A 25,675-nucleotide genomic window follows, 5' to 3' on the forward strand; every position below is an offset into this window, starting at 1 on the left:
AAGTGACGTAGATAAATGTGTTTATGCAAGTTACCCGGAGCTGGTCAGGGAGGATTGTTGGGTTTCTCCCTTTAAAGTCCGTGTGAAGAACTGAATAACAGGTTTACAGTACGTGGAAAACATTTGATTAAATAGTTTCAGTTTTTTTTTTTTTTTGCCACTATTCAAAGTAAATACTAAATAAATCAAAAACTAAGTGGTGACGTGTGAATGGGAATCATGTGATATATATTTATGGAAGGCATGATCCAGGTTAATCCACCTATAAATATGTCGAATCACATATTAAGTATTGATGTAGAAATGGAAGTGAATTTATTTGTACTTAACAAACTAAAACCTGGTGACTATTAAATTATACCGAGATGAGGAGGTGGGTGTGATCTGAAGAGGTCTGAAGTGACACAACTTCAGTTTGAAGAAAAAGTTTTGTTTTAGAAGAACAAAAAAGGCCTTAAATGATTCAGATTCAGAAAACTTTATTTGTCCCCAATATAATGCGTGAAATAACCAGACACTTTTAAGGAACAAAAAACATAAAATAGAACAATACATAAGCTCATACAACAATAACTCTGTCATTAATGTTCAAATCTAAACCACCCATGGAGGATGTGAAGTGAATAAAGTGCAAATGTAGAAAGGAATTATAGGGATACATTTATCCAACATTTCCATGTTACTGCAGAGGTAGCATTGGTAATAAATAACAATAAATGAAAATAAAAATACAGAATTCAAACTACGGTAAATGGATAAGGACAGTCAGCTTTGTGTGTCTGGGGCTTAATCAATCGATCAGCTAATTTTCTTTTGATCTGTGATCTTTGGTCCCGATAAGACATGATCACGGTTGACGGCTCAGAAAACCGGTTCAGGTTGTTGGCTCGCAGCCTGGATTATAAATATCTGCATACTCCTACTTCCTTGGAAAACCTTCCCTGCATGTAACGCCCACAGAGAGTGTGACAGGAGGATCGAGCAGCGGCAGCACCACCAACAGTCATGAGCTCCGTGGGTGAACGGATGAGCGGATGAATGGCTTCAGGAGAGACACAGCTGTGACGAGATGAATGGTGAGTGACACTTTACACCCAAAATAAGGCCGAGGTGCATTAAGATCCTGACACATTTTAGGTTCTGTCTTCTTTTCCGTGGGTAGAGGTGAAACCAGTTCTACCTGGTGTTTATTGACACATCACTGACTCTTTCTGGTTTGGCTCAAATTATACCTTGTTGTTACTTATAACTTTTTATCTGCTGAAAAGGAATGTGTCAAAGAAATGAAGGATTCAGAGATAAAAAAGAACCGAAGACAAATACTTGCACGTATGAGGGAATTCATCATGTCCCCTGACGGACATTTGGAAGGACTCGTAGTTGAATCCACTTAAGTGCTGTTGACAGGAGGCAGGGTCAGGATTTCACCAAGTTTCCATCAACATTGTGAGTCCGTGTCTCCCAGCTTTCAAGAGTAAACAGGGTTTTTCTTTGGAAATGACATCTAAAGGCAAACGGTCAAACAACAAGGAAGAGACGAGCAGCAGTGTTTGCTCCTGTTAGCCTTTCATCTGAGGCCACACATTAGAGTCAACCGTCATCCTTCATGTCCACCAGGTCAGCGAGGAGGTCACGGAGCACAGCATGAGCCGCTCTAGGAGTCAAATGTTTGTGTTTGTTGGGATAAATTTATGTGGGAAAAGTACATTCGCAGTCAGAGGACGCATGTCGCTAACGACCACTTGGTTTTCAGTCGCCTTATGGTCCAACACTCACTCACAAAGATCATTAGCGGCTAAGCTAACAGTTAGAGCTTTGTTGGCATTAAAGCTTTTTCCTCTTCTTTGTTCAATAAAATGAGAAAACAAAACATTGTAGCAAATATTGCAATACTGCATGCAACTAGCCGTTTAGCTTGTAAGCTGCTTAGGGGTTTGCACGCAACATGTTTCAAACCAGTGATTTGCTAAAATTAGTTCGCACCTGTAAAAAATGTTTGTTTGGCCATGTCTCAGTCAGCTGCATGCAAACACTTTGCAGAGATATTCGGTCATTTTAGCACCAGTTAGAAGCAAAAACATTGGTTCCAAAAATGACAGCTTTAAAGACCTGAAACTCATCAATGGATAAATCATAAATAAATTGATGTGATTAACTTGAAGAATACAACAAGAGGGAAATATCTGACAAATCTGAGCTTGTGTTGCCTGTTAGCCTGTCATTTCCGTATAAGAGGTGTTGGTTTTAAATGTATTTGTGACATTCCTGTTATGTTAATTGCTCTTGAGTCAACGTGGGGTTCATGAATGGTTGCGCTGGTTAGGCTTTATGAACGTACTCCAGTTTAAACCAAACATCACTGAAGTACTTCCAGCCCTAATGTCCTCTCACCAGAGCCCACAGTATAAACTCTGAACACGACGAACTGTTTTCACTTGAACTAATGTTAACAAACACGCTCCCTGCACTGCAGCAGTTTGTTACATAAATGCATTAGATAGCACAAAGAGTATTTACATTTCGTCAGATAAGCAAGCCGTTGAGCCGTCCAGACTTTTATTCAAATGAACAGTCAAGGAAATTAACTATTTTTATAACTTGATGATCTGGACTATAATAAAAAACAGCTTTGTTTAAAATGGACCGACTGGTTTGGTCTCATTTACCTAAGTCATAATTTTAGTCATCAGAGCCTCAGTTTCCTGGTTGTCTGGTTTTAGGGCTCTCGTGGCAGAAATGTCACAATTAAACTTTGCAGCTGGTTTCAACCCATGTTATGTTCATTAGAGTGGAAATCTGCTTGAGAAGGAAATGAAGCAAACAGTATTACCAGAAACATCTATTTACAAAGACATCTGCCCAATGGTTTGCAAGCCAGACCAGCACAGACCAGCAGATCCTTTAAGTCCTGCATCAGAGTCATTCCCACATGCAGTCAGACCTGCACACCTTCATCCGACAAAACATCAGCGGTGCAGGCGGGGTGCGGAGGTCTCGAACTAGTTCCCACAGGTAGAGAGGAGACAGAGAGGCGCTGGTCTCCTTGGCGACTGGGCTGAGGGAGTTTGGTGATGCTGAGGTACTCGTGGCCACATTCAGACAAGACATGAATGTTTAAATACAAAGGCAACCGCGCCCTGATATCATGTGGCTCTGAGCATAGCTGAGGAACCACAACCCTGGTGACGTCTCTCCTCACTGATGCTGAAGGTGTGTGTCTGACTACGAGCCAAGTGAAATCTCAACCTGTATCCTTCAGCCGGACCTCTGCCGACCAAATAATCAGTGGCTACGACGCTGATGGCTCTCCCTCGTCTAGCAGCCCTCACAACGATCAGCGAACACCGAAACCTCCAGCACATTTATTGAGTTCAGTATCCTTCTACCTAAACCCTGGTGCTTTTATGTGTATTTATACATGCACGGTATTCGTTTGTGTGTTCTTTGTGTTAAAAGGTTTGTATGGGCATAAGTGTATTATTTTACAACGTAATAAAGCAGTTTAAAATCTTTAGTTTGAAACACATAAGCTTAAAATGGGTGTAAAGAGTAAATAACATTTGTTTGTTTTCAGTTTTGTATTTTAAAATGTAATTGTGGTAAATCATCTGCGTCTTCCAGCGTAATAAGGGTTAGAGTCAGGGTTAGGGACAGGGTTATGGTTAGGGCCATGGTTCGTTGTGAATTGTGTGTCTGTTTCTGATCTTCGGTGTTCACTTGTTTTGTAGATTGCCTATTGGCTTCTCCCACAATGGCTGGTAACAACACAACCCAGGAGTCGCTGATAACGTGTGTTCATACTGACGACGCGTTCAAGTACATCGCCTACATCGTCACCTACCTGCTCGTCTTTCCCATGGCCTTTTTCGGCAACTTCGGAGCTCTTGTCGTCTTTTTCATGCAGAGGAAGCGCAGGTTTGGACATGTTAACACACAAACAGTCATATCTATGTGTGGAAGAGATCTTCTTCTCCTCACACTTTTATCTTTAGGGCTTCACGGCAGAAACATGTAAACATGCATCTCCATTATTCTGAGCTCCGTCTTTTCACCCCTTTCACTAAACATCAGACCACACCAACGGCTACGCTAATCTTTGTGACGTCTTTCAGTCAGAGCAACATGTTCAGGCTTTTCCACAGAAACTAAAATACAAACTTTATTTAGACATCTGCTACATCACCAAAGATGAGATTGGACCTAGCTACGGGAATTTCAGCCCATTCAGACACAAGATCACTTCTTCAAATCTTCAATTCTGAAGGTGTTTGATGGAGCTGACGGTGGTCAAGTTCTACCACCACATCAAGCCGTGCCTTTCTGAACAGTGGCCTCTTATCCGAAACATAAAGAATCTAAAAATGTATCTCATTCCATTTCCTTGTCGTGTCTTTGTTTGAAATGGGTGTGCACATTTACCTGGTGTTGTAGACAGAAGAAAGTGAGACAAACATGTTTACAGGTATTTGTGTTGCCGTTTGAACTTTCTAATGTAACATGTTGTTCTCAACTGGTCTGATTCTTACTGACACCTATTATCTGGGTGGTGCCGTCTGAGAAATGGATTGAAGAAGAACCAGTTGACTGTGGTTATGTATATCTGGGCCACAAATAATTATTAGTTTCACTACTGAAGAAGAATGTCACACAGCAACTTTGATTATTCAAAGGGACTTCCAGAAACTTTCCCTACGGGACGAACGGACCCAGGTTTAATTTAATCTGCAGAAAAATACTCTAAATTCAAAGATTTGATTGGAGCCATGTGGCCGAACTGACGCTGAACTGCTGCCCGCGGATTATTTTACGAGCCTCATTTGTTTAGCATGCGGAATTCAAATCAGGCTCTATGCAAACTTCACTTCACAAGACAACGTCAAAACAACTGTGGACATGTGTGCAGGCGTGTCCACACTAAAAGAAACGTTCTGCTGAGTTCCAAGCTCGAACAAAACCTTTCTTACTTTCAATTTTTAATGTTAAATTAATTTGTTTTATTTTTTAAATTAAATGTCATTAATCCCGTCTCCTCCTCCCGAAGCTCTGCCTCCTCCGTGGTCATGATAAACCTTGCCATATCAGACGGTGGCTTCTCCCTCTCCCTCCCCCTGCGGCTGGCTTATTACTTTAGGGATGGGATGTGGCCTTTTCCTGACTGGGTTTGCCGACTGTGCGTCTACGGCTTCTACGTCAACCTGTACACCAGGTAACACACAAACACACATATTTCCTTCACTTCATAGGACATCACACTTTCTAGCAACGGTCTCACCTTTAAGATAACATTTTAGGATAAAGTGTGGGGTCCCCATAATAAAATAACTAAATAGAATGTGTGTAGTACATCAGCCCACCTGTTATGGTTCATATATTGTATGATTTATGTGTTTATCTAATGAAGACACCACATCAACAACATGAGTAATACAAAGAAGGTAATTGTTCCTTCATTCCTTCCTCAGCATCCTCTTCCTCACTCTCCTGAGCGTGCTCCGCTGGATGGCCGTGAACAAACCCCTCATCCACAGGAAACATGCCACGTCCAATCGCGCCTTATTGGCCTGTCTGGGAATCTGGCTGTTTGTGTTCGCGTCCTCCGCCCCCTTCCTGTTCGACGGGATCTCATACAGGTGGAAGATCTTTACTCTTCTGGAATAACTGATTTATTTTACTCATTTTAACTTTTAACTTTCTGACAAACATCCTTTTATTTTATTATTTCATAACTTTATTTCTCGCGGTGGTTAGCACTGACGGCTCACAGGGTTCGAATGCATGTTCTCCCTGTGTCTGCGTGGGTTCTCTCCGGGTTCTCTGGCTTCCTCCCACCGTCCAAAGACATGCTTGTTAGGTTCACTGGTGATTCTAAATTGACCGTAGATGTGAGATAGACTGGAGACGTATCCGGGGTGGACCCCGTCTCTGCCCAATGACAGCTGGAAATGAGAACTTTATTTCTTACTCCATAAAACCTACAAATGTAGTTATAATAATCTACTGTTTTCAACCAGCCTCGGCGGAGTGAGTGAGACCAGTTGTTTTGATTTCATGCCTCCATCAGGACAAATTGCCAGTTTTTGACTGGTTCATATGTTTGTTTCTCTCTCAGGAATGGACAACCTCGTTGCTTCGAGCCGTCCAACCCGACCTCTTGGACTCGGGTCTTGATCCTGAACTACGTGGCGGTGCTTTTCGGCTTCATGTTTCCTTTCCTCACCATCGTCACCTGCTACAGTCGACTCGTCAAGCAACTGACGTCCCCCTCCGACTTCCAGGCCGGCAATAAAGTCAACAAACATCGCAGCCAGACCCGAGCCCGCTCGGTGCACCTGGTCGCCATGGTGACGGCGACCTTCTTGCTCTGCTTTCTGCCCTACCACGTGATCCGCTCGCTGCACCTGCATGCCATGTGCAGCGGCTGGAAGTGCAGCATCACGCGGCAGCTGCAGCGGGCGGTGGTGGTGACGCTGTGCCTGGCGGCGTCCAACAGCATGATCAACCCTCTGCTGTACTACTACTCCACCAGGACGTTCAGAGCCAAAATGAAGGACGCTCGCTCCTCGTTCCGCTCCAGTCGGGGGAATTCCTTCAGGTCTGGAAGGATGAGAAAGAGGAGCAGCACCATGCAGGGTGACAGTCAGCAACTTCCGTCTTGTTGAGCACCTCCCGCTTCAGCTCAGTGGCAACACAGCACTAGTGATGCCGTTCCTTAACTGTATTTATTTCTCTTAGAGCATTTGAAGCATGCTCCTGAAACATTTTCCTGTGCAATCATGAGAAGAAACTGTTGGACGTCCAGGACTGAAATCAGTGGCAGCTCTGCAGAGGAGGAGGAGGAGGAGGAGATGTCCTTTTAGACAAAGCTTGTAGTTCAGGCTGCTGACCATCCCTTAATCATGCTGCTATAGGTCTAGGCTGCTGCATGGGACTTCCTTGCTCCTCCCTGCCTCCTTCTGTCTCAGGCCTCTGGCTTCGGTCCAAGGCTTGAAAGTTTGAAAGTTTCTTCAGAAGTCTGTGAAGGTTCTCAGTCATCCAGGTCAGGTAATCCACAAGCTGTTAAAAGAAAAGGCAACAAGACTTGTAGAATTTCTTGAAGATGTTTCACCATTTATTCAAGTAGCTTCTGTAGAACTGAAGCTACAGACCTGGAGACATCCCTGTTCCTGGAGGAGGTCTCACATCAGCTGAAGGTCCCTCTGTGGTCCTTTAAACCGGAGTGACTGCTCCTTTAAAAGCTGACAGGGGAAGAGCAGTGAAACGAAGGCGTAGCTTCTGTAGAACTGAAGACGCTACTCGGATGAAACGTCTTCAAGAAACTATACATGCCCAGTTGCCTCTTTAATTTAATGACTGTTGGATTTCTTCAGGAGGTTTTTCTTTTTGTCCGTATAAATGAAATGTAAATAAGCTCATGAACCACTGGGTCCAGAGTGGTTTTATTTCCTGTGTGGGGGTGTGGTTGCTCAACTTCATGTGGTTCACGTGGATTTTACTCTGGTGTGTAGAACGTGGACATGTTTCCAGCAGAGTCACAGCGCCCCCCAGTGGTGTTAGACTTAAAGACAAAGCATCAGATCCGTCTCAGGGTGAACGATTCCAGATGTTTCTCCAGCTCATCTCATCCTTAACACACCAATGAGACAGTCATGTGGTTTTTCTTGACTCACTGTCACATATGTGGATTAATCTGGTGCTGCAAATACCAAAGTTTCCTTTGTAGTCATTTAAGAACATTTACACTTCGGAATGAATTCACAGGTACATTTATTTGACATTAAGCTGCACTGTAAATAACTGTAAATAGTCCGGTTTACGTCGTTTTCTCATTTTCTGTTTAAATACATTGCGTTTTACCGGGTCCAGGGTTTCCATCTTCTCCCGGTCGGGCCACAGATGTGATGAAGTTTTTTTATTATTATTATCTCGTTAGGTCAGTCAGTTGAGTTAAGATGTTGTTTTGTTGGCTGAAGATTTTGAGCAGAGTTCGTTCTGTCGGACTTGTTTTAAAGACCCTGTTACCTCCCGAGTTAGTTTGATTCATTTGTACAAGCTATAAGCAAACATGAGAATAGCAGCTCCCACAGCTGGATCAGAATAAACTCATTTAATAAACACTTAGTTCAGAAAACAAACTGATACCGCGACTGAATCTGTTTTCATTCATTCACTCTGCAGTTACAGCTGTTTAAACATTATAGTGTGTCATAACGAACTATTATGACCACTGACAGGAGAAGTAAATAACATCTAAAACATTTTGTGACAGTTCAGTGTCCTGCTGGGAAACCTTTGGACCTGGCATTCATTGGTGTGGACGTTACTTAGACATGAAGCCTCCACCTCAGACAGTTCACTGCTGCTGGATTGATTATGAGCTGAGAGGCTTAGTGACAGAGAGAGATAACACTAAGCTGGCAGCTACAAGATCCAACTGGACAAAGTATAGGAAATTAAGAAACTATGTAACTAAATGAATAGGTCAAAGAAAAATAATATATTTTTGAGGTAAATTATTTGAATACAAGAACAATGGGAAGAATAATGGGCCACTTGTTATACGCCAATGTTTATGAATTTACACTGAAACTTGTGATAATTGAAGAGGTAAAAGAGCTTCTGACGTATGTCAGTAAAATAATACACAACACTTAAGGAAGACTGAACATATCTCAGTACTTGTCACATCTTTAACTGCAGTCTCAGGAATCTTTGCTTTGGCATGAAGAACTCCAAGAATGCGTTAACTGTGTCCAGCTGTAGACCAATCAGCATCCTTCCTGTGCTCAGTAACATACCAGAGAGAATCGTATTCAGTCAAATATCTACATATTTTACCTATATAAAAACTGGGAAACAGAACAATCACTGGTGCTGCACTGACTGATTTCAGTGCGACATTTGATGTGATCGACCACAAGCTTCTACTAGAACAGCTCTGTGCTTGTGGGTTCAGTGTCAAAGCCACGAGCCGAGTAAAGATTCACCTACGCTCTAGAATGAAATGTGTATATTATAATGGTAACTCTTGGTTTCCACAGGGAATGTGCCCTGGTCCTTTATTATTTTCTGTTTTCACTAATGACTTGCCACTGGTTGTGAATAAGGCGACAGTGACTATATATGCAGACGATTCCACTGTGCGCGGTGCTGCAGACTGATACAGTGAACTTAACAGTTTCCTTCAGGAGGAACTAGACTCTGTCTCTGAATGGGTCCAAACCAATAGACTTGCTCTTAATACAATAAAAACTAAATGTACTGGCCTTCTGCTCTGACTCCAGGTTTGGGAGGGATCATCATCTCTAATTACACATCAAGTCAGTAAAGTCAAACTCTTAGGAGAGAGAAATTATCCTGGACCAAACATATTGATGACGTTGTTCTTAAAATGGGGACAGATGTTTTAGTAATTAAAAGATGTTCCTTATACTTGAATAATCTGGTACTTACTCACTTTAATTATTGTTCAACTGTATGGTCTTGTGCTTCGGTGTCAGAGATGCACACCAGCTCCGGTGGATGACTGTGGATGACTCGAAATCCTTTTTCCATGAAGTTTGTACAGTAAATACGCCCACATGGTTCTTCTCTAGAATCTGTCAGGGGCCAGAGACACCACATTCAAATGAATAAAAATAGACTGAATAAATAAATCAGTGTCTTAGAAGATTTATCTTCCCTATCCTTCCTCCTCCGCCTCCACTGTCTCCCACTGTCCTTCACTTTAGTAATTATTATCACGTTAATTATTAATTGTTTTGTATATGTCTGTTGGTTTTGTTTGTTTTATTTATCATCATTATTACTTTCTTTTTTTAATACTTATTAATGGAAGCATTGTTTTACTTCATATGTTCATTTTATATCCTTACTATGATATAAATAACAATGTAATAACTATTATTATTCCTGTATTATTGTATTAACTGGTAAACACACAAACTATGACAGGTCTCACACACACACACACACACACACACACACTGTTCATATCTTCTTTGTTGTTCATATCTGTATTGTATGTACTGTATTTAAAAAATAAATAAAATAAAATAAAATATCTTATAAGGCCGTGTTGTGACAGACAGACGTCGTAGAGGATCTGCTTTGAGCTCTGGTTTTTCCAGGATTTGATATAATTACAATATAAATAATTATAATTAACTTTGTCATTATTATTGTAACTATTATTGCTGCGTTGTATTGAGTTTGTTTGATATTATTTTCATTATTATTATTAATGTATTGTATGGTTGTTATGTGTACCAGGAAGCTTTTTATATTTTTGGGGAAGTTCAACATTATTTTGCGTATGTTTTATGATTTATTATATTATCAGAGTATGTTAGCATGGTAGCAGCTAACGGGGATCTTAATAAAAACAGACGAACCTAGACCAGACCAGACTCCATCTGTCCGATGAATGAAGACAACTATAACTAAGTATGAAGTGATCCCACTGCCTTTGACTTTGACTTTAAAGGTGAGAGGCTGTAATGAGGCGTCATGTCCAGCAGAGGGAGCGGCAGCTCTGCCTGGACCAGAGCCGTATATTAGAGAGAGTCTGGTCGACTCCAATCATGGCGCCATGTTTGCTACATCAGAGGTTAGATTCTACAGTGTAACTCTATGGGGAGGATGTGCTATGATAAAATAAAAGTTATTACCAACATCGGTCAATATGTAAAAGGTCCTCACTTAAATTTCCCAGCGTCTACTTACTTTAAATATCTTAAATGAGCTGTAAAATGCTTTGTAGCCCAATCACCTCATCAGTCATGGAGCTGTGTTTACCTTCTCCTCAGTCTCCGTGTTCATCCATCACCGTTAAAAGGTTCAAATTACTCAGAAAAATTATAAATACTGTTATTTAGTATTATCATTATAGCATTAGCGCGCAATTAGCTATAATAACTTAATAGTAAGTTATGTGTCAATTTGTTTCACAGTATATATGACGCTAGCTGCTATTTTAGCCTTTAGTCTAGATAACTAGTTAGCATAGAGCTAGCATAAGGCTAGGCTAACTTCAGACTTCATTCATGTGTAAAGTGGTGTTGGATGTTTCTGAGATCAAGGTTCACATTAATGATGGTGTGACTTTATTTTTCTATATAAAATCTTAACAAACGTCAAACAGAGACATTGACATTTACCTCATCACATAATAGAGAGAAACCAGCTGACATCCAGTTCTTCCTTTTAATCTTCTGCTCCATAACTTTCTCTGTTTTTATTCACTGGGGAAACGGTGGAGTTTCCTCCGTGTTTTCCTGATCCTGTGCTGGAGCCGTAGGCTGAGCACTGCGGCATATTTTACCTTTTAATCCAACTTTATTCTCTGTTATTGCCACTTCTCTATGGGTGAATATTGGTTAGATGGATCCAACATGGCGCCCATGAAACACGTGACCAGCTCAGAACCAATCAGCACAGAGGGACAGATCAGACGCTCTGTTCCCTGGTTGGACAGACTCTCTCTGATATATGGCTCTGGTCTGGACCCTTGTACCCTGTGACCTCTGACCCCAGAGCTCCACCTCCTCAGGGTTCAGTACGTCACATGTCCTCCCTGAGGACGTGGTGTGGACCAATCAGGACTCAGCTGAGCTGTGAATCAGCAGCAGGTCAAAGGTCAAAGGGGCAGAAACTGAAACGTATTTTATGACTCATCTTAACAGGTTTAGCCACACAATGGTAGTAACACAGTGTGTGTGTGTGTGTGTGTGTGTGTGTGTGTGTGTGTTTCCTGACTCCCAGGTGTTTCCTGACCCCACCCTCCCTTGTTTGTCCATACACTCGTATGTATTTCTATCCTAGTGAGGACCCTCAGTGACGTAACTCAACCCGAAGCCCAGATGACAGGACAGGTTTAGACTCTGAGTCCTGCGGCGAATCCTCCTTCAGGGAGATTATCTGACTAACATCATAAATCAGCTGATGACGGACTGACAGTTTAACCTTCTGCTGACAACGGTCTGAGAGTCTCAGAGACGTCCCCGTCTCTGGAGGGAGGACGTCCCTCAGCTCGGATCACATCAGCTGACGGACCCTCTGTGGTCCTTAAAACCGGACGGACTGCTCCTTTAAACGCTGCCCCTCTGCTTCTAATCTGGGGGAGGACACGGAGACAAAGATCGTCTCCTTCAGACAAGAGGAGCCACTCTGTCCGGTTGACAGGATCACAAAGAGGCCCTGCTGTGATTAATAGATAAAATAAAAATAAAAAAATCATCATGTACAAGAAATAGAGACCGAATAATATACATTGCACACATAGGAATGATGGTGAGGTGCATATTGATAAAAGATGAAGAAAAGGAAGCAGAGTCAGCCCAAGCCTCCATGGGGCCCTAAGAAAAATTAGATTTTGCTGTCGTCTATTTCTGCCAATGATCGTAATAAGTAATAATAATATAAAGTCACTGCAGCTCTGATTATCCCACTGTCAGTCTGACATGTCTCTACATGTCTCTGTTTGTGTGTTACATGCTGAGATGATGCTGTTGTTTCAGTTTAATGTTGTTTAACGAAGTTTGTGTTGGTTGCAGCTCGACAGCAGGGACAGAAAAAAACTGTTAGAACACACAAACAGAATATTTGGTTTCTTACTAATAAAATATATAATAATAATATCAAATCGAATTAAATTAAATAAACAGCTAAATATAAAGGAAACTCTTAAAATAACATAAATGAACAGAGATACCTGAAACAGGAATGGGTTAAGAAACAAATATAAAGTTGAGTAATTAGGTCTTAAAACGATGTAAATGTGTGTAAGTGATCAAATTAAACGACATTAATCCACACTTAAAACACACACATGTACACACATCTTAATGAGGGTCTCTGTGTTGACATGAGTTGATGCAGAAAGTAGATGTTTATTTTACTTAAACAACATATCTCAGACTTAGGGTTCTAACAGAGCACACGTCACATTAATGTTCGCTATCAAACGTTAGCGTAAAACTGTGTTTTGAAGCCAAACCGAGCACAAATATCAGGACCAACCCCGACAATCGACCCAGTCACAGTTAAATCTCAGTATCACACAAATACAAACACGTTAGCTTGAACATTAAGCTGTTTAACCGGACATTTAAAACACACATTTCTCTAGCCTTTAGCTAGCTAGCTAGTTTATTATTAACGGCCTCATCTCCTGAAGGAAATGTCCTGTCTTGTGACGTTGTTTTGCCTCCAACCACCTGCCACAACATTACGGGTGCAGCAGAGCTTTGACATTTACAGAATAGCATCAGCAACAGCACTATGCTGACAGAAAACTATGTTTCATACAACAATATAGCTGTGGCCATGTAGAAATCATCACTCATGCATGTAAATTTAATAATCCTTTAATTAAATTAAATTCTTTGTTAATTGCCGGCTGGTGGCTGCAGAGTCGTAAACAGGCGCTTAGTTAGCTTAGTTAGCTCTGAAAGGAAGAGAGAAAAAAGTGAAAATGTGAACCATAATGTGTAGTATGATTAATTAATTAGTAAAATGGTCCTTGTGAAACAGTAACCAGCAGCTACATGGTTTATTTATCCCGCGTATGGGAGACACGTCCTTGTCCTTGTTTGACGAGACATTTGACAGGAATGTTTTTATAAAAATATAGAGAGAAAAGTAGAAATAAAGACGTTGTGCTTGTACAACCCTAGAGTCTTATTGTAGGACATTAAAATACTCTTTTTGACTTTTCCTGTGTTAAATCCAGATGAATGAATGACTCACGTCTGGTTCCTGGTCCTAAACTAATGTCAACATGTATTTATCACATTAGAACATCATTAGAAACATTAGGACACTTGTTCTTCTTCATGGTTCCTAATAAACCAGTTCAGAGGGGGACCTTGTAGACCACATTAGACCCTGATTAGACCTGACAATGTTTCCTGGATCTTCTCTGATTGGCTCAGTGAAAACCACGTGACACTAAACCTGAAGTTACCAGACATGTCTCCTTTAAGGGTTAAAGGAGCTGAGACTAGAAGAATGTGTTGGTCCCAGGAAACTGTGTCAGAGTGAGACCTCTGTCTGTCGGGGACGAACAGCGCGTCCCCGCAGGGCTGACGGCTCACGGGGACGCGCCCGCAATCACACGCACTCACCCGCCGCGCGGCCAGGCCACCGGCCAGCCTCTCTGCCTCTCTCCCCCTCTTCTCTCTCCTTTCCTCCGGTTTCCGTTCAAACTTTCCGCTCGGACCCGGTCCGCCGGTGACCCCCCCCCGCCCGCCCCGCCGACAGCAGCCGGAGAAGCGGCCACCGGCCGGACAAACTCCCGGATTACCGAGTTTTCAGAGCCGGACCTGCCGTGATTCACCGCGGGCCTCAACTTTCCTCCACCTCCGTTCACCGTTTTCCTCCCTCCACCCACGGCCCCCCGTTACCGGACGGTGACGTCAGCTCGGGGGAAAAGTTGAGAGCGAGCCGCCGTTGAACCGGAGCGGAGCCGGTTAGAGTCCGTTAAAACTTTTCTTCCAAGGCGGAGACACAGCAGCGCCCCCCCCCCCCCCCCGGCTTCCCCGGTACCGACAGGCCCGCACCGGGACCAGGACCGGGACCGGGACCGGGACCGGGACCAGAGAGGACCCACACACCGATCTGTCCGTTTATTTGTTTGTTTATGTCCCGGATGGAGACTCTGTGAACGGGTCAGCGCGTGGCCTCCACGAGACTCGGTTTCCGTCGCTCCGGTAGAGGTGAGTCACGACCCGGTCGGTACCGGACAACAGCCCCGCTCCAATCGGAGCCACTGGCTACCAGCACCCCGGTGTTACTGATCCGATCAGCTGATCCGATCAACAACAATCAGCTGATCGGATCAATAACAAACAGCTGATCCGATCAATAACAATCAGCTGATCGGATCAATAACAATCAGCTGATCGGATCAATAACAAACAGCTGATCGGATCAGAATCAGCTGATCGGATCAGTATCAGCTGATCGGATCAGTATCAGCTGATCAGATCAATAACAAACAGCTGATCGGATCAGTAACAGCTGATCAGTAAATACATGATGAATGTAAAGTCAGTGTGTTTATGTGATTGTGTCACAGCTGAAGTTTCAGATCATTTCTGATCTGTTCATGTTTCATTCAGCCTGAGCTCAGTGGTTTATTTACACCATCATCATCATATAAGTGATCAGAAGTGTCTGTGTGTCTGTTTGTGTGAGTGTGTGTTACTGTGTGTGTGTGTGTGTGTCTGTGTGTGTGTGTGTGTGTCTGTGTGTGTGTTTAAACGTAGCAGTGTCCACACACTGACAGAATCAGACTCACTTCTCTTGCTCATGTCTCCGGCTAAAGTTAGTCTGAGAGGCTACAGCAGCTCCCAGCTGGCATCTCAGCTATCTGAGCGTGTGTGTCTGTGTGTGTGTGTGTGTGTGTGTGTGTGTGTGTGTGTGTGTGTGTGTGTGTGTGTGAGTGTGTGTGTGTGAGTCGTGTGTGTGTGTTGTGTGTGTTGTGTGTCTGTGTGTGTGTGTGTGTGTGTGTGTGTGTGTCTGTGTGTGTGTGTGTGTGTGTGTGTGTGTGTGTTGTGTATTTTTAGCTGCATGTTGTTTGGATTCATGCTCTGATGTTATTAGGCAACAGCACAAAACCAATAACCTGAGGCACAGACACACAGTAACACACACACACAGTAACACATATACACTACTTCAACATGACACTTCTGTGTGTGTTACTGTGTGTGTGTGTTACTGTGTGTGTTACTGTGTGTGTGTCCACATGAGGAATGTTAAATGTCTGCTGTGCCACATGTTAGCACTCAGGCTAATGCTGCTCTATACATGAGTTAGCATCCAGTGTTAGCATGTAGCTGGAAGCTTCTTCTTCTTCTTCTTCTTCTTCTGCTTCTTCAGGTCGTGGCTCCTTGTTCCTAACCTCCTGCCTCGTGTCGTAGTTTACCTGTAGACCTGACTCTCAGATTAATCAGAGCTGGTCTCAGACCTGGATCCAGACCTGGACTCAGACCTGGACTCAGACCTGGATCCAGACCTGGTCTCAGACCTGGACTCAGACCTGGTCTCAGACCTGGACTCAGACCTGGACTCAGACCTGGTCTCAGACCGTCGTCCTGGGATGTGAGATGTTCACGTTTTCCTGGGCGCGTTTCCTCGTTAGTGTTTCCAGCTCTTCCTCCATCTCTGACATTTTTAACCGGTTCTGAGGAGCTTCTCCAGGCTCATGTTGGGTGAAATGTTTCCAGCAGGAAGCACAAACAGAAATGAAGCCGAGTCTGTGCCAACTTGTGCTCAGGTTGTTGTTGTTGTTGTTAGAGAGCGATTCAGATTTATCAGGTGCAGGTAGCGATGAGTCACGGCGGCGCAGGCAGCGTCCGAAGGTTCCTGCAGACGGGTCCTATAAAAGATAAAAGAAGGCGTGTGAAATATAAAAGAGCCCGAAGACTCTCAGAGGCTTGGTTTTAAGGACAACTTATCATCATCAGGCTAATGTTAGCTAGTAATGCTAGCTACGTGCTAGCTGTTCGCCGCCCGTGTGTCGTCTTTATTTTGAGTCAGTTTTAGTTTTCATGTGAAATGTGCAGCGTATTTTTCCTGCGTCATTTCTTCCCTGACACGTTTTTATTGGTTTGGAAAATAACATGTCCATCAGCTGCTGTTACACAAACTCGTCCTCACACGTACGACAAACAGCTTCTGGTCGCACAATATGAGAAAAAAAAAAAAACAGGTGCTTCTTCTACTGATTTTACTTTTTGTTTTTAGAAACAGAGAATTTGTTTGTCCATTTTTTTCCCCGATAGAGAAAAATACCTCAGATTTCATTTTAAAGTTTAGAATATTTAAATTTTATCGTCCGTTCCTGAGCTGAAAACCCAACGAGTAAAACTCACGGACCGAACGGTTCAGACCTTGTTTTCTGCAGCCGGGCTCCGTCTGCACATGCTCAGTAGGAGGAGAGTCTCCGGTCTCTGGACTAAATGAGGCTGAAGTGGATCGTAAAGTGATTTCGTTTTATCGCGTCTACATATTAACCACCAGTCACTTGAAGCAGCTCTTTGTGCCCAAAGTCTCAGTTTAACCTTTGAAAAGCAAGAAAAAATATGAGACAAATTTACCCGACGTCCTTCTCCTCTTCAACATCTAATCATCCAATCATTTCGTCTGTAACGTGTGGCGGCTGCAGTGAGGAGTTCAGGTCAGACCTGGTTTTAGGAGCTAGTGGTCGACTCTCAAAGCCCCAAACACTAAACGCTTCAGTGCAAAGAACTAAAGCTACGTGTAATCAACAACCGTGCAGTTTCTTACTTTATCCAAAATGTTCAGCTGCTGTCGTCAGTGTCGTTTTTACAGAATCGTCCCCCGGGCCAGACTGGACCCTCTGACGGGCCGGTTCTGGCCCCCGGGCCGTATGTTTGACACCTCGGCTCTGGAGGGTCCGGGTTGGTGGTGACGCTGCTGTTTATAATCCCATGTTTGAGCTGAAGTCATGTGACCCGGCCGTGTGTGTTTTCTCTCCGCCAGGGCCCCCGGGGCTGTTTGCCGTTCAGACACAATGCTCGTATTTCTCACTGCACTTGAAGGCAACACGCGGCCGCCTGTCATGGGAACAGGATGTAGAGACGCCTCAAACCAAACGGCGTTAAATGTTCTGTACGGACGAGGCGTCAGGTCCAGCCCGCCGCTAAGTTTAGCCCGGTGTGTGTGTGTGTGTGTCTGTGTGTGTGTGTGTGTGTGTGTGTGTGTGTGTGTGTGTGTGTGTGTGTGGTATGAAGACCATTCATTATCACATTCCTGCAGGGAGGCCTCCACATGGGAACGACAGGCTGAAGAACAAACTGACGTCGTTCATTTCTCGCGGCTCCTTCTCGACACAGAACGTTTACCTCGCGTCCGGTTACCGCTCTGTGATTGGTCAGAAGTTGGAAGTGGGCGTGGTTAGATGTAAAAAACGGTCGCAGTGGATTCATCATCAGAACCAGTCGCAGAGATAAACGTGATAAACGGGACGTCCTCTTTAAACGTAGCTCACCTGTAATAATCCAGAGACGTTTCCACCTGAACATCAGCCACAAACCACAGGGAAGGAAGCAGACACATCCGCCAGAAATCACATAAAAAAGGTTTAAGTTCTGAGACATGAAACGAGACGGAAAAGAACCGAGGGTCTGAGGACCTGTGGAGACAGAACGTATGGACACGCGTGAGACGTGAGGACGGATCACGTCTCAAAGCTCTGATGGACGTCAGACCTGGATCACATGACTCCAGTGGATCAGTGGTCGACCGGTTAGAGGAGGAATCGCACCGTTTGGTGTCTTCAGGGGGACCAGGCGTCTCCAGGGGACAGTCCCCGTCCTGGATGACCTGTCCCCCCGGCTCTGACTGGACCTGGTGCAGGTTCCAGACCCTTCGTGGTTAAACAACACAACTTTATCCTTCACGATATGTTTGTGTAGCAGGTGTGAAAATATTTAAGAGGTTTTATCCTGAAAAAGATTCAGTAGATTTGAAGCTTTTATCAGTTTATCTGCTGCTGTCGACGTCACCGACGTTTAAACACGTTTAGATGTGAACAAATCTCTCAGATCCAATGAAACCGTGATGATTCCTGTTGTTTAATCAGAGGCGGCGCTAACACGAAGCTACGCTACAGTATTTACTGCTCGTCCCAGTGAGACGGTCCGTCCTCAGTCCGTCCTCAGTCCGTCCTCACTCCGTCCTGGATCCGTCCTTGATCTGTCCTCCGTCCATCCTCAGTCCGTCCTCGGTCCGTCCTCGGTCCGTCCTTGATCTGTCCTCGGTCCGTCCTCATTCCGTCCTCCGTCCGTCCTCAGTCCGTCCTCCGTCCGTCCTCAGTCCGTCCTCGGTCCGTCCTCGGTCCGTCCTTGATCTGTCCTCGGTCCGTCCTCATTCCGTCCTCCGTCCGTCCTTAGTCTGTCCTCAGTCCGTCCTCAGTCTGTCCTCGATCCGTCCTCAGTCTGTCCTCATTCCGTCCTCCGTCCGTCCTCGATCTGTCCTCGGGCCGTCCTCAGTCTGTCCTCATTCCGTCCTCGGTCCGTCCTCGATCTGTCCTCCGTCCGTTCATTCGTCTCAACCTGTAGAAAATGTCGTGAACAATAAATACCATGAATGTTCGTAGCGTCCAACTCTGCACAAACACGAGGCTGATCTGAGCGCGTGGTGGCTGACAATGAACGTCCATGAAACCGGACTGTGGCCGAGCAGAGGCTGGAACCAGAACCAGGCTGGAACCAGAACCAGGCTAGAACCAGGCAGGAACCAGGCTAGAACCAGGCTAGAACCAGGCAGGAACCAGGCTAGAACCAGGCTAGAACCAGGCAGGAACCAGAACCAGGCTAGAACCAGAACCAGGCCGGAACCAGAACCAGGCTAGAACCAGGAAGGAACCAGAACCAGGCCCTCGGGCCTCGTCTCTAAGCTGCTGGTCTGGTCAGTGCTTGGTCTCCTCCAGCTTCACACTCAGTTTGACCTGTAGTTACCTACAGATGTTGGAGTCTGAGCAGATGTGACGTCTGAAACGTGGACGAGGAGGAGAAGAAGAAGAAGAAGAAGAAGAAGAAGAAGAAGGAGTGTGTATTTGTGTTGTGCGTCCTCGTTGTTGCGTCTGGTTTCCGTCTGGAGGTGAAAGACCCGGTTCTCGTTTAAACAGCTGGTTAGTTTGAGCAGCAGCAGCTGAACCAGCCGGGCCCGTCCAACCAGCCGCTGTGTGTGTCCCTGTGTGTGTGTCAGTGTGTGTGTCACTGTGTGTGTGTGTGTCGGGATGCCTGCAGCGTGAAGTCAGACTTACAGCCTGTGGTATGAAGGCTGCTCACTCACCTCCACTCTCACACAATAAGATTAGAGCACAATCCAGTATCTGTGGCCACCATCTTGTCTCTGTGTGTGTGTGTGTGTGTGTGTGTGTGTGTGTGTGTGTGTGTGTGTATTTGTGTGTGTCTCTGTGTTGACAGAGCAAACACACACTCTGCTGCTGCTTTCACTCTCTGTGTTTAGTGTGTGTGTGTGTGTGTTTAGTGTGTGTGTGTTTAGTGTGTGTGTGTGTTTAATGTGTGTGTGTGTTTAGTGTGTGTGTGTGTGTGTGTCTCGCATTTAAAAGAACATTCACATTCAGATGTTCATGTTCCTCAGTGAATCCAATGGAACAAACATTAAATGTGGTTAATAATCAGATTTATCAGAAGTAATAAAAACACACACAGTTTGTCCTGAGATGGTGACAAAATGTCTCACAATGTCCTTAAAAGACACAATTAAAACCTGTCAAATTTATCAACAAAATAAAAAGGCAAATAAATAAATAATGTTCAGAAATAGAAAATATTTCATAAAACTGATGAATATTATCAATAAAATTTATTTATTTAAAATATTGAAACAATAAAAATAATTAAAAAAAATAAATATATATATATATATACATATATATATATATATATGTATAAATGCAGAAAGAAATCTGTGAAAAACATGTTGAGTGGGAAAAATATAAAATGAATTCCCAAAAATTTACTAAAACATTATTGTTGGTAATAAAATGTTAATAGAACTTTTTATTATTATTTTAATATTTTTTGTAGTAAATGTGAAATTGAATGAGTGAAAATAATTCAGAAAAATTCAGATTAATAAAACACACACAGACACATACACACACACAGACACAGACACAGACAGACACACACACACACACACACACTAGACACACACACACACACACACACTAAACACACACACACACACACACACACACACACACACACACACAGACACACACACACACACACACTAAACACACACACACACACTAAACACACACTGAGTTTTCATGGAGGAGCTGGAGAGAATCCAGGACTCATCATCTACTGTGTGACTTTGTTACTGCAGGAATGTCAGTTATGTGTTTATCACACACACACAGTAACACACAGTAACACACACAGTAACACACAGTAACACGCACACACTAACACACACACACACTAACACACACCAGCTGACTACCAGTGACTCTGACAGATGATTGATGACTTGCATCAATAACCTGCTGCTGTTTGCTTAACACAATAACACACATACAGTAACACACAGTAACACACACAGTAACACACACACAATAACACACATACAGTAACACACAGTGACACACAGTAACACATACAGTAACACACACAGTAACACACACAGTAACACACACATACAGTAACACACAGTAACACACACAGTAACACACACACAATAACACACATACAGTAACACACAGTGACACACAGTAACACACACACAATAACACACATACAGTAACACACAATAACACACATACAGTAACACACAGTAACACACACAGTAACACACACACAATAACACACATACAGTAACACACACAGTAACACACACAGTAACACACACATACAGTAACACACAGTAACACACACAGTAACACACACACAATAACACACATACAGTAACACACAGTGACACACAGTAACACACACACAATAACACACATACAGTAACACACAATAACACACATACAGTAACACACAGTAACATACAGTAACACACAGTGACACACAGTAACACACACACAGTAACACACACACAGTAACACACACAGTAACACACAGTAACACACAGTAACACACAGTAACACACACACAGTAACACACAGTGACACACAGTAACACACACAGTAACACACAGTAACACACACAGTAACACACAATAACACACACAGTAACATACAGTAACACACAGTGACACACAGTAACACACACACAATAACACACATACAGTAACACACACAGTAACACACACAGTAACACACACATACAGTAACACACAGTAACACACACAGTAACACACACACAATAACACACATACAGTAACACACAGTGACACACAGTAACACACACACAATAACACACATACAGTAACACACAATAACACACATACAGTAACACACAGTAACATACAGTAACACACAGTGACACACAGTAACACACACACAGTAACACACACAGTAACACACAGTAACACACAGTAACACACACACAGTAACACACAGTGACACACAGTAACACACACAGTAACACACAGTAACACACACAGTAACACACAATAACACACACAGTAACATACAGTAACACACAGTGACACACAGTAACACACACACAGTAACACACAGTAACACACAGTAACACACACAGTAACACACAGTGACACTATCTGAGTTTTTCCAGCAGAACAAACAGTGATGTTTGACCTGAGGGCGTTCGACATAGACGAACAAAGAGAGAGAGAGAGAGTATGAAAAACTAGAGACAATGAGACGAAGACAACTAGGAAAGAGGGGATGAAGGGGACTGTGGTTTCCACGACGACGAGGAGACTCATAACACAGGACAGGAATGTAGAGAGAGGGAGGAAGGAATGAAGGAAGGAAGGAAGGAGGGAGGGAGGGAGGAGCTGAGGGAGGAGTAATGAGAGAGAGATAAAAACAAAGGGTTGAAGGAAAGAACAGACGGAAAGTAGAAGAGGAGTAAAGATGGAAAAAGGCAAAAACAAATACTACAAGTATAAGTATAATTATAGTATAAGTATAAGTTGAGTTGTATATGAAGCACTTCAGGGCTTTTAAGTTGAAAGGACACGTCATCTACCTACCAGCGCTTAGCTCCGCCCCCTACATGACATCTACCTACCAGCGCTTAGCTCCGCCCCCCAACACGTCATCTACCTACCAGCGCTTAGCTCCGCCCCCTACACGACATCTACCTAACAGCGCTTAGCTCCGCCCCCTACACGACATCTACCTACCAGCGCTTAGCTCCGCCCCCTACACGACATCATTCATCCTTTATTACACTAATACACTAACACATGATCCTGAAACACACGCCCCCTAAAAATATACATCTCACTCCAAGCAACGTTCAAAACACTAAATGATTGTGTTCTTTACCAAGGAAACGTAGAGAACGTAGAGTCCTGAGACAAATAAATAAATGTATATGTGCTACAGGCCAAACGTTCAGGTTTCAGGTTCCTGCTCCTTAAAAAGCAGAACCACGACACAGAGATGATGCGGTGGGTGGTGGTAGGTGGTGGTAGATGGTGGTAGATGGTGGTAGATGGTGGTAGATGGTGTAGGAGCAGCTCCACCCTCCAGCCTCAGCTCCATCTGGACTCTGGTTTGTTTTGCAGCGAGTGGACGGAGGTGAAGCTGGGAAAGCTCGTCCTGGCTCAGGGACAGGGACCACGTTTGGTGTTAAAGCAGAAACCTCAGAAACTACCTGACACTCGTATAACGTCATGTTTATCCTGTTACACCCGTCAGAGTTTCACCTGTTTACGTCCAGACTCCGTCCGTAGAGTCAACACTCACATGTGTGTCAGGTCAAACTGTGGAAAGAGTGAATTAAACAGTGAGGGAGGAGGAAAAGGAAGAACTGGGGCTGGAAAAAAAGAGGAGAGGAGAGGAGAGTCATGAAATGAAAGGAGGAGAGACGGAAAAGAGACGGAAAAGAGACAAAAGAGACGGAAAAGAGACGGAAAAGCATTGACTGTAAAACGAGGGATGAGAAAAAGAAAAAGGATGAAAGGTTGAGGTGTGAGGAACAGCTGAGGTTCTGTGCCGTCTGTCATGCTGGTGTTTTCTGATTGGCTGTCCTCAGGCCTGGTGGGCGGAGCTACAGGATGGCGGGTGCATCGGTGAAGGTGGCGGTCCGAGTCCGACCGTTCAACTCCAGAGAGACGGGACGCAACGCAAAGTGTGTCATCCACATGCAGGGAAACAGCACCTGTAAGGCCAGCGCACAACTACACAACACAACAACACAACACAACAACAACACGACAACAACACAACAACACAGCAACGCAAAGTGTGTCATCCACATGCAGGGAAACAGCACCTGTAAGGCCAGCGCACAACTACACAACACAACACAACAACAACAACACGACAACAACACACAACAACACAACATCCACATGCAGGGAAACAGCACCTGTAAGGCCAGCGCACAACTACACAACACAACACAACAACACAACAACACGACAACAACACACAACAACACAACATCCACATGCAGGGAAACAACACCTGTAAGGCCAGCGCACAACTACACAACACAACAACAACAACACGACAACAACACAACAACACAGCAACGCAAAGTGTGTCATCCACATGCAGGGAAACAGCACCTGTAAGGCCAGCGCACAACTACACAACACAACACAACAACACAACAACACGACAACAACACACAACAACACAACATCCACATGCAGGGAAACAACACCTGTAAGGCCAGCGCACAACTACACAACACAACAACAACAACACGACAACAACACAACAACACAGCAACGCAAAGTGTGTCATCCACATGCAGGGAAACAGCACCTGTAAGGCCAGCGCACAACTACACAACACAACACAACAACACAACAACACGACAACAACACACAACAACACAACATCCACATGCAGGGAAACAGCGCCTGTAAGGCCAGCGCACAACTACACAACACAACAACAACAACACAACATCCACATGCAGGGTAACAGCACCTGTAAGGCCAGCGCACAACTACACAACACAACACACAACAACAACACAACAACAACACAACGCACAACATAACAACAGCAACGCAAAGTGTGTCATCCACATGCAGGGAAACAGCACCTGTAAGGCCAGCGCACAACTACACAACACAACAACAACACAACAACAACACAACGCACAACACAGCAACACAACACAACACAACACAACACAACACAACACAACAACAACAACACAACAACAACACAGCAACGCAAAGTGTGTCATCCACATGCAGGGAAACAACACCTGTAAGACCAGCGCACAACAACAACAACACAACGCACAACACAACAACAATACAACAACACAACAACAACACATCAGGACACAACAACAACACACAACAACGCAACAACAACACACAGCAACGCAACAACAACACACAACAACACACAACAACAACACACAACAACACACAACCCATCAGGGACGTGGTTCTGGTCTGTGGCTGAGATGAAAGAAATGACTCTGGTCCTGACACCGACAGAGACGAACCCGTTCGCTTTTCTTTGTGTGTCTGTGTCTAAACGTCGCTGGTGAAGACAGGAAGTGATGAGGACAGAGGGAGAAGTGGTGACATGTTAAACCCTGGTCAGAGGCAGGAACCAAACGGACATTTCACGATGGACGACTCTCACGTCTCTGAAGGAACCAGAGACACTTTTAGTGTCGGGCTGAAGTGAAACCTTCAGACCCAGAACTCTGCACGAGGTTCACCTCATTTATGACAGACTGTCCCTGGAGGACTGTCCTCAGCAGCCACGTGTCCGTCTGAACGCACTCTCACCCACACAAACATCGTCCAGCCTCGTGTCCCCCCAGTTTAAGGGTACAGGGGACGTCCACATACTTCTGGACTAGTGGAGTTTAATGATCCAAACTTTCCTTTTATTTCCAGGCATCACCAACCCCAAACAGACCAAAGATGGAGCCAAGAACTTCACCTTCGACTACTCCTACTGGTCACACACCACGGTGATCACACCATCGCACACACACAAACACACACACACAGGAAACCCGCACGGCCGCAGTGATAACCGGGC

General features: G+C 44.1%; 2 protein-coding genes across 3 annotated transcripts in view; both read left to right on the top strand.

Moving 5' to 3' along the window:
* Positions 1-468: 468 nt before the first annotated feature.
* Positions 469-8,132, top strand: cysltr3 (cysteinyl leukotriene receptor 3). 2 transcript variants are annotated; one of them, XR_007112955.1, is made up of 6 exons: positions 469-1,076; positions 3,729-3,915; positions 5,042-5,206; positions 5,463-5,630; positions 6,110-7,864; positions 7,950-8,132. XR_007112955.1 is itself a non-coding variant. In XM_047587500.1 (5 exons), the coding sequence occupies exons 1-5, from the start codon at positions 1,070-1,072 to the stop codon at positions 6,657-6,659; spliced, it is 1,077 nt and encodes a 358-aa protein (XP_047443456.1). In that variant the 5' UTR covers positions 469-1,069; the 3' UTR covers positions 6,660-8,132. The 2 variants fall into 2 exon arrangements, 1 of the variants encoding a protein (XP_047443456.1); XM_047587500.1 differs by having other exon boundaries at positions 6,110-8,132.
* A 5,977-nt stretch (positions 8,133-14,109) lies between these two features.
* LOC125022815 (kinesin-like protein KIF1C) overlaps positions 14,110-25,675 on the top strand; it is a 30,246-nt gene continuing 18,680 nt past the window's right edge. Inside the window, 3 exon segments of the mRNA XM_047609756.1 lie at positions 14,110-14,714; positions 23,682-23,809; positions 25,528-25,604. Coding sequence (XP_047465712.1) covers positions 23,704-23,809; positions 25,528-25,604 — 183 coding nt within the window. The 5' untranslated portion in view covers positions 14,110-14,714; positions 23,682-23,703.

Source organism: Mugil cephalus, chromosome 1 (assembly GCF_022458985.1).
Source record: "Mugil cephalus isolate CIBA_MC_2020 chromosome 1, CIBA_Mcephalus_1.1, whole genome shotgun sequence".
Classification (NCBI taxonomy): Eukaryota; Metazoa; Chordata; class Actinopteri; order Mugiliformes; family Mugilidae; genus Mugil; species Mugil cephalus.